General features: G+C 38.2%; 1 protein-coding gene across 1 annotated transcript; it reads left to right on the top strand.

Annotated features, from left to right (window-relative positions):
- Positions 1 to 3,721: 3,721 nt before the first annotated feature.
- LOC115116188 (fish-egg lectin-like) lies at positions 3,722 to 9,636 on the top strand. Its single transcript, XM_065021394.1, has 5 exons — positions 3,722 to 3,828; positions 3,955 to 4,188; positions 4,363 to 4,580; positions 4,711 to 4,829; positions 9,060 to 9,636. Exons 1-5 carry the CDS (start codon positions 3,774 to 3,776, stop codon positions 9,199 to 9,201), a joined length of 768 nt encoding a protein of 255 aa, XP_064877466.1. The 5' UTR covers positions 3,722 to 3,773; the 3' UTR covers positions 9,202 to 9,636.
- The last annotated feature ends 592 nt before the right edge of the window (positions 9,637 to 10,228 follow it).

The raw sequence follows: 10,228 nt of genomic DNA, 5'->3' as shown, positions 1-10,228 counted from the left end.
AACGATAAGTTATTTAAAAAAAAGTGAATATCCTGATTAGGGATTGACCTTGTCTATCCTCATTATTCACCACATTATTTGGCGACGAGGATGGGATCTGTAACTTCATCTGTTGATCGCTCCTGAATACCTTGGTAAACAGTGCACAGGGGATCACCAAATTGGGATATCAGGGGAGCCGCCTTCCTGAAGGAGCAGCTGGACTGCCTAATATCTGAGAGGAAGCGGGCACGAGTGGATACCAGATCCCAAACTATTGAGAAAGGGGTTTTCAATTAAACCCTAGACAACCAGGTGAGGGATGTTTTACTAATTAGTGACCTTAATTCATCAATCCGGTACAAGGGAGGAGCGAAAACCCGCAGAAACTCGGCCCTCCGTGGAATGAGTTTGATACCCCTGATTTGGTGGAAACTGTCTCGTCAACGCAGGTTGGCAATTAATGGGACGACTCTTGTACTGGAGGCTGCTATGCAGGGTGCACTAGCTATGCACTAGCTAATTATCATGCCAAGCTACATGCTAAAATGGTAGTGAAAATCAAGAGAAGAGACAGGAATGTTTGATAATGCAGGAAAGTAAAATTCTCTGCCGAGTACACAACAACCAGATGTTCTGGTTTTCAGGGGAAATGGAAAGAGCCTGTGATGAGATTGTTGATTGGAGTTTAACAAGGTGACACTTAATGTAGCAGGCATAAACGGAACGCCTGAAACTTCTATTGATCCCCAACATCAAGGGTGTCAAACTCATTCCATGGAGGGCAGTGTGTCTGCAGGTTTTTGCTCCTCCCTTGTAATGGATTGATGAATTAAGGTCACTAATTAGTAAGAAACTCCCCTCACCTGGTTGTGTAGGAAAAAACCCACAGACACTCGGCCGTCCATGGAATGAGTTTGACCCCCTTGATTTAAGGGATCTCTACTGCCCTACCAAGCAAAAGAGCAGTAACCGCTCATAGTGAAACTGAGAAGAATTACTTCAAAGTTGTTTTATTGTCCAGCCAAGTGAATTGTAGGCAGATCATTGGAGATGTGGTTATGTTTTCTTATGAGGAGGTCATTTTTTATTCATATTGGCCCTGACCTCTGACATGACCTATGATCCTAGACAGCAGTTACTGCCTTCTTGTATTAGTATATTTATGTGTATGTGGCTGTCAGTGTCATATAGTTTGATACTTGTATCAGCAAAGAACAATAAATAATTCCAAGGTCTTCCATAGACACTACAGCCCAATGCTCAGTGAAACCAAGGTAAATGCCACTGTGACGTGAGTGATGCCAGTTTCTGCCTTTTTCCTTGGTTTCACTAACTTTTTGCAGTTACTGTAAACATGAACCCCCCCATTTTCTCCATAATACAACACAGTTGAGGCGGGATATTTGTCCACATGATAAAGCATGTATTTGATGTAGAAAAAATGTTTTTGGGACCAAATGTGGAGTTACTGCTCTTTTGCTTGGTAGGACAGTATAGTAGTTTCAAGCGTTTAGTTTACTCCTGCTACGTTAGGTTACCTTATATGAGAGATAGCATTGTGGTGCCTGTTAACATTCCTTCTGCCTCCAAGAGGATATTATCAGAGTGTAAAAACGTAGGCACCGTCATGTTGCACACAATGCACATTGGTTTAGTTATTTTTCAGTGAATCCAATCCTTGTCATAGCTCATCATCTCTCATATTACATCACGATTTCACAAATAAAACATTGAGTTTAAAAAAAATGTTGTTGTTCAATTATTAAGATTTCCTCCAAGGTAAATGCTGTAGAACTCGACTAATTTCTGGTTTTGCCATTTGAAACCCCTCTGGTTACTGGTCTGCCTCTCTAATGTCAAGGCTACCGCCAACACTAATACGCCCCCAGGTATTTGTTATGTTGATTACAAAAAGCCTTTGACATCTTACGGTTTATGTGCTTTACACTTCCTCATGAAATAATTAAACTTTTACTGGCAGGTGATTCAATGTGTCATTTGAATATCGTGACATATGTTTTAACTTTATGATGAAACTGTTCTTTACAATGGGTATCACTATTCAAGATGTTTTATACTCTTAAGGAGGGAAGGGCAAGATACAGAGAAACGAGGATAGAGAGGGGGATAAAAATAACTTTTGTATACATAGTGTATGTGGACACCCCTTCAAATGAGTGGATTTGGCTATTGTTGACAATTGTATAAAATTTAGCTCACAGCCATGCAATCTCAATAGACAAACATTTGCAGTAGAATGGCCTTACTGAAGAGCTCAGTGACTTTTGATGTGGCACCATCCAAGGATGCCACCTTTCCAACAAGTCAGTTCATCAAATTTGTGCACTGCTAAAGCTTCCCTGGTCAACTGTAAGCGCTGTTATTGTGAAGTGGAAAAGTTTAGGAGCCACAACGGCTCAGCCAACGAAGTGGTAGGTCACACAAGCACACAACATGGGACCACAGAGTGCTGATGTACTTAACATCCGAAAATCGTCTGTCCTCAGTAGAAACACTCACTACAGAGTTCCAAACTGCCTCTGGAAGCAGTGTCAGCACAAGAACGGTTCGTCGGGAGCTTCATGAAATGGGTTTCCATGGCCAAGCAGCTGCACACAAGCCTAAGATCACCATGCATGATTCCAAGTATTGTCTGGAGTAGTGTAAAGCTCGCTGGAGCAGTCGAAACCCGTTCTTTGGAGTGATGAATCACGCTTCACCATCTGTCAGTCCAACGGACAAATCTGGGTTTGGCGGAGTCCAGGAGAACACTACCTGTCCGAATGCATAGTGCCAACTATAAAGTTTGTTGGAGGAGGAATAATCGTCTGGGTCTGTTTTTCATGGTTCGGGCTAGACTCCTTAGTTCCAGTGATGGGAAATGTTAACGCTACAGTATACAATGACATTCTAGACGAGTCTGTGCTTCCAACTTTGTGGCAACAGTTTGGGGAAGGCCCTTTCCTGTGTCATCATGACAATGCACCCGTACACAGAGCAAGGTCCGCACAGAAATGGTTGGTTGAGATTGGTGAGGAAGAACTTGATTGGCCTACTCGCCCAACATCAGTGCCCAACCTCACTAATGCTTTTGTGGCTGAATGGAAGCAAGTCCTCGCAGCAATGTTCCAACATCTAGTGGAAAGCCTTCCCAGAAGAGTAGAGGCTGTTATAGCAGCAAAGGAGTGACCAACTCCATATTAATGCCCATGATTTTGGAATGAGATTTTTGACGAGCAAGGTGTCCACATACCTTTGGTCATGTAGTGTAAGTGTTTAAAGATTATAACAAATTAAATAAAAAATAACTTAAATAAAAACAAAAATACATTTGTTCTCCATTGAGGGGGGATGGTAAGGGTGTAAAATGTGTTACACTCAGTCTGTACAGTATAAACATTATACGGGTCCTCCTATAACACTTAGCAACCTTATCAAACCGCTCTACAAATATGCCACCTGCCAAGTACAGTAGGTGAGAGAAATAAGCTTTTGTGTGTATGGATCATTTCTGTGATCTTTTTATTTCCACTCATAAAACACAGGACCAACACTTTACATGTTGCGTTTTTTATTTTAGTTCAGTGTATATTATTATTGTGTGTCTGTGTGGGAAGGGTGGGGTTATATCCTCCTCTCGTTAGTGTTTCCTTGGAACAGGTTGTTTGTCAAATATAAATAGCTCATTAATAATGATTGATGGGGGTTGAAAGGTGTTTGCAGGGCTGCAATATATAAGGGGGCAAAGTCTGTGTTCAACCAAACTTATACTGTAGATCTACAGAGACATCATGAGAGCAACTGCAGCCGTCCTATTGGTCCTCTGTCTCCTGACCATCAGTCATGGTAAGTTACCATTATCTGAAACATGCTTGATCAATTTGGAATTGATCATGAAGTTGGCTCCATGATTTCATCCCCCTTTTTGTTGCTGTACTCTACTGATGTGTCTTTGATCTGGTGTCTCCATAGCCTGGGACTGTCAGATTGTAGTGGCTATCAAGAATCTGATGCAGATCGATGCAGGACTGGGACAAGTGGTTGCTACGGACACAAGTCAAATCCCCTACTACCTGGTAGGTAATGAATGGATCCGCCTGCCTGGTTCCCTGAGGCATATCACTGTAGGACCAGCAGGGATCTGGGGTGTCAACAACGGAAACCTCATGTTCAAGTATGTGGCCGGTAACTGGGTTCAATTTGCAAGTAAGTGGAGAACATTACTAAATTATGAACCCAGAGAACACCTGCTTCTTAGCTTCTTGCTTACCATCAGGGTAAATTATACATGTTAACATTATGCCATTGTAGGTCATTTGGAAGTACCCACAGATGCATACTCCTTGTTTTCTTGTCTATCTCTGTCTTTGTGGTCTTCAGCCGGTGTAAATCAGCTGGATGCTGGGGGGGATGAGTTTGTTGTGGTGGCCAACATGGACTATGTTCCAGGGTGTCTTTCAAGAAGTGCTTCACTTGGCTTCATGGGTGCTGACTCATCCCTTCGAGGGATAATGTTGCCAGGAGCTGTGAAGTATTCTAGTTGCGGACATTTTGGGTGCTGGGCAGTCAACAAGAATGATGATATCTACTTAATGAGTGTAAGATCTGGGAAAGAGTGTGAGAGCTGGAGTAAAGTAGTAGAGGATAGAGATTGTCAGTTATTTTAAAACTGTTTCATATTATAACTGTTGCAATTGTCCTAAAACCCTGATTGAATCTGTTTTCCAGTTGAATCAAGACTGTCAAAACAACGGGTGGAGACACATTGACGGCAAGCTTTCCATGATTGAGGTGGCAACTGATGGTAGTGTCTTTGGGGTCAACTCTGCAGGCCAAGTTTCTACCAGGTAAGGTTGCTACTGAATTATGTGTCTGGTTCCACCCGTTTCCCACTCAACATTATTAACTTGAAAATGACTTGTAATAAGATCGTATAATAATAATGATATACCTTTATGAATAACTCTGGTCCTTACAGTACATGCTTTGTGAAGCGCTTTACACAAAAATGTAAACATATGCATAAACAAAATCTGGTAAATATAAATCAGAACTAAACTTATAAGACTTATAAAGAAATGTGTACACAGTGTACAGTAAAATTAGCAAAGGTTGGGTATCCTTTAAAGCTACAGTTTGGGATTTAAAAAAAAAACAACTTGGCCATCCCACCACTTGTTTTGGTAAAATAGATGAGGTATGTAGCTAGAGAAATGTAACCATTCTCAAATTAATACATGGGGCTACAGATTGAATCAATATGGATGCATGAGAAAAATTTTTTTTTTTAAACTACACATTTTTTGTAAATAACATTGTTTAGAAGAAATTGAATTAAAGCTTTTACATTTTGGCTTCTGAAGAGTCATACATTTTTTTTAGTGTTTTTTTTTTAAGGGGGGATCAGCTTAATATTGTGGAAAGATTGTTGCTTCCAACAAAGTAATTGTCTGCATCATTTCCAATCCCCCATATATTTTTTGGGTAAATATATATATATCCATACACGCATGCATACATGTACACATACAGTATATACATACACATACCTATATAGACATACATACTTTTTTAAAGAATATACCTTTATTATTATTTCCCGCAAACCCTACCGCCGATCCCCCAATTGGAGTAAACTAATAAACACTTCGGCTTTTACCTTCAATTTATACATCTTATACACATTTTACATTCACAGTCTATTTTACAATAGTTATTTTTTGTTTGTTTTTAGTCCTTCCTCTATTTCTATTTGTAACTGTGCTATTTCACAAAAGTTCTGAAACCTATATACATTTTACAGACCCCGTAGGTTTTACATGGTTTATCTTGTTATTAGTCCCACCCTTCAGCTCCATTCAACCTCTCCCATCTATCTCTCAACATCATCCATTTTGGATTTCTATTTGCAATATATTTTTCAACTGTGCTGTGATGCTTCACAAAATAATTGAACCTTTCTATTCTCGTAGCTTCTACAGATTGTAAATTAAAAATAAACATTTTTGCTAAAATAATTATTATATTATTGATTGATTATGGCTTTTCAAATCACCCAGTATTGCTATCTGCAGCGTTAGTTCTAGGCAAATGTTGCAATTCTTCAGCCATTCCTGGACCTGTGACCAAAAACGAGCTACATATGGACCATACCAAAATAAATTATCTAATGACTCTGCCTCCTCACAGCAGAATCAGCAGAGTTGGGAAGATTGTATCCCCCATATATATAACATTCTATTAGTTGCAAGAATTGTGTATAGTAATTTAAATTTAAAAATGTGAAGTTTTGAATCCGCCGTTGTTTTGATTCATAAACCATGTGCCATGGAATGGGTACATCCAAAATCTCTTCCCAACTATTTTGCAATTTATATGGCACAGCTGTCAGTTTTTGGTCCTTAAATGAAATTGGTATATGTTTTTATTTATCACACTTTTCTTTAACCATTTATGTTCTTTAATGCAGGGCCGACATACAAGTTCCTTACTTTTTTCCCCTTCTACTTGCCTCTTCCATTTTTGTGGTAATGCTGCAATGAATTGGTTGTACTTTTGGGTAGAGCAGACATTTCCATATGTCTGTGTTAGCTGCATGTGTGACATAACTCCACCAGTCCTATTTATGATATCATTCACAAAAATTATACCTTAAAAAAAAAAATGTCTTCAAAAAATACATTTTTTAAATCAATTAGTATATTTGAATTTAACCACAATATTTGTTGTATTATTTGTTCTGTCTTTTCAGGTGGATTAAACTGAAATTGCAACCAACTTTCTAAGGATTGTTTAAAAAAGAAAGATATTTTGGAGATGATTTCCTTTTCAAACAACCGAAAGTGGGCAGGTGTAAAATGAAAAAGGCCCTTCTTGAACATAGGATAAGACATTCGTACCAATTTACTAGAGAACCAGTTTGGATTTAAGTATAACTTCTGTATGGCTGATGCCTTTAGTGAGAGGTCTAATGCTTTAATATTTAATAATTTCTGCCCTCCGAATTCATATTCGTTATATAAATAGGCCCTTTTAATTTTATCTGGCTTGCCATTCCAAATATAATTGAATATTTTATGTCGATATAATTTAAAAAGCAGGTCACTAGGTGTAGGCAAAACCATAAGCAAATAGGTAAACGGTGATAAGAGTTAATCAGGGTGATTTTTCCACCAATAGACAGGTATTTTCCCTTCCATGGTAGCAAGATCTTATCTGTTTTTGCTTAATTTCTATACAAATTTATTGGAGTGAGATCATTTCTTTATTTTGGAATTTGTATACCGATTATGCCCACATCTCCGTCAGACCATTTTATTGGTAAACTACAAGGTAATGTAGAATTTGCATTTTTTTGTGATCCACTATATTACATAGTACACTATAGTACACTAATTTGGTTTTAATCCAGAGAACATAGCAAAAGTATCTAGATGCTCTATGAGGCTGTGGAGAGACTAATTGTGGTTTTAAAAGAAAACATGAATCAGCGTACAATGACACCTTAGTTTTTAAGCCACGGATTTCTAATCCCTTAATATTGTTTGATCTAATCTTAACAGCTAACATTTCAATGGCAATAACAAATAGATATGCCGATAGTGAACGACCTTGTTTTACTCTAGATAGTTAAAAACTTTCTGAGATGTAGCCATTATTTACTATTTTACAGCTAGGGTTACTATACATAACTTTAACCCATTTTATAAGAGATTCCCCAAAATTGAAATATTCTAGGCATTTATATATAAACTCCAGTCGTACTTCGTCAAAAGCCTTCTCAGAATCAGCTATGAAAACCAGACCTGGTGTCCCAGATATTTCATAGTATTCTATTGCTTCCAGTACTTGTCTTATATTATCTCCAATGTATCGTCCATGTAAAAAAAAAACTGTCTGATTAGGATGAATAATATTGTCACGAACCGGCTCAAAGCCCGTAACAAAGGGAGACAACGTGGAGATAAGGAGTAGCAAAATATATATTTATTAACTAAAGCAAATAAGTATAATATACAATGGTGTGTGTAATCAGTAATCAGTAGTGTAAGTGAGTGTTTTGCATGCATGAATGTGATAATGCAGGGTGTTGAAAGGTGCCAAAGCAAACAAACAAAAGGCCACCAAGAACCACAACACAATCTACAAAGGTGTCTGCATGGAGAGAGTCTCCTCCATGAATGTGGAAGAGGTCTATTTATCCTGGGAGACACCTGGCCCAGGTGTTTCCCATGTAGCTGACGACCCTCTCAACTCCGCCCACCGGCATCCTAATAAGGAAACAAGAACAAAGACAGAATACGGCAGACAGAGTGGGAGGGTCGTCACAATATCTGACAATACTTTTTAAATTCTATGCGCCAAGCATTTGCTAGTATTTTTGCATCACAACACTGAAGTGTAAGAGGTCTCCAATTTTTTAAACGGACTGAATCTTTATATATACCACTTGGGTCCTGTTTCAGTAATAATGATATCAGACCTTCTTGTTGCGTGTCTAATACCATTTATATAGGAGTGGTTAAAACATGCTAATAATGGTCCTTTGAGTATATCAAAAATATAATTGTATACTTCCACTGGTATGCCATCCAGCCCTGAACTTTTCCCATCCTTAAAGGCCCCAATTGCATCAAGCAGTTCCTCCTCTGTAATTTGTCCTTCACATGAATCTTTCTGAACAGATATTAATTTTTCATTATTATTAGGAAAAAATCCATACAATTAATTTCAGTTAGTGGAGATGGAGGAGCCTGAAACGAAAACATATTCTTAAAGTACTTTACTTCCTCTTTCAAAATATAATTTGGGGAATCATGCGTGACTCCATCATTTGTAACAAATTTTAATAAAAACATTTTGGTAGCATTTCTATATTGAAGATTGAAAAATAATTTGGTGCATTTTTCCCCATATTCCATCCAGTTCGCTTTATTTTTATAATATATTACACTGGATCTTTCTTGAAGAGTCATAAGTTATATTCTTTAAAAAATCAATGGCTATATTCAATTATTAAAGTCCAAAAAATGTTTTATAAACTTTGAATGCAAACCCCACCCCTTTCTTCAACACAGAGACGGCATCACAGCCAGTAAACCAGAGGGCACTGGATGGAGCAATATCCCAATGTACATGCCAATGAAGCACGTGACCTACGACCTGGGCCGTCTTTGGGTCATCTCCAATTCTGGCTTCACCATGGTGTGCACACATTAGCCTCTCCTCTGCATCTGAAGGACGTTCGGGATCTGACAAGCTCACTTGCTAACTCATTGATCTCTCTGTCTGGAACAATCTCAATTCTCAACATTAATTCACAAGAATCCTTCATTCTAAAAGCTATTGCTCTAACTATATTGTCAGTACTTTATCTCTATCAAAAATAAACACTGATCTTAATGATATTACAAAATCATTTATCAATGATGTTTTCTTACACAATTTGACAAGCAACAGCGTTATAAAAGTGTATTATTGATCAACACTTCAATTGAGCTTTGCCATGGCTGCTATTTGATCGTAGTGTAAACGTGGCCACGGTCACAATCCACATGGGTTTTGCTGTGCTTCAGAGGTCATCAATAGGATTGAATGGAATCCTTGTCATTATATAATCATTTCCTGCAAATAAAGCATTAATTTTGAAACTCATTTCAGTGTGTTTGAAATTATATTGAACGGGGATTTAAGGTAGCTCTGCAAAGATCCAGTTAAAGATCTGTTTTGTGAATCTTCTTACTTATAAAGTTAAATATGACTAGAGTGCTACAGTACTACAGTGTGCAGGAACTGGTGAACCTTTAGTTCCCTGATGCATAGTTTGATTGACAGCTGTCCTATTGGTGTCAGGTACATATTTGACAACACCTTTTACAGTGTGCTCTATTAAAGATGTGTAACTACCCACTAATCATTACATTACTCTTTGAGGCAAATGTGTAATTTATTATTAACAAATGACTAGTTGCCTAGAATGTAAACATATTGTGGAAACTCTTTTCAGACCATATTGCTCTGTAAATAGCCTGACTACCCCCCCCCCCCAGCAGAGGGGACACCTGCATAGAACTTCACAAACACTAAAATATCAATCTGGGTCATTTCCTGCTGTTCGATGATCATTTCAATATACCGGAGTTATAAAGCCTTCACTCTTAGAAAAAAATGTGCTATCTAGAGCCTTAAGTGTTCTTCGGCTGTCCCCAATGGAGAACCCGTTGAATAACCCTTTTCCAGGTAGAAC

Source organism: Oncorhynchus nerka, linkage group LG8 (genome assembly GCF_034236695.1).
Source record: "Oncorhynchus nerka isolate Pitt River linkage group LG8, Oner_Uvic_2.0, whole genome shotgun sequence".
NCBI classification, from domain to species: Eukaryota; Metazoa; Chordata; class Actinopteri; order Salmoniformes; family Salmonidae; genus Oncorhynchus; species Oncorhynchus nerka.
This window is presented reverse-complemented; position numbering and strand designations above follow the sequence as displayed.

What these genes read in the sequence shown, in the direction of transcription:
- LOC115116188 (XM_065021394.1), top strand. Translation starts at nt 3,774, where the DNA reads ATGAGAGCAACTGCAGCCGTCCTATTGGTCCTCTGTCTCCTGACCATC. An exon ending in TCTCCTGACCATCAGTCATG is followed by an intron (nt 3,829 to 3,954) that starts GTAAGTTACCAT and finishes GTGTCTCCATAG; the next exon opens with CCTGGGACTGTCAGATTGTA. An exon ending in ATGATATCTACTTAATGAGT is followed by an intron (nt 4,581 to 4,710) that starts GTAAGATCTGGG and finishes TCTGTTTTCCAG; the next exon opens with TTGAATCAAGACTGTCAAAA.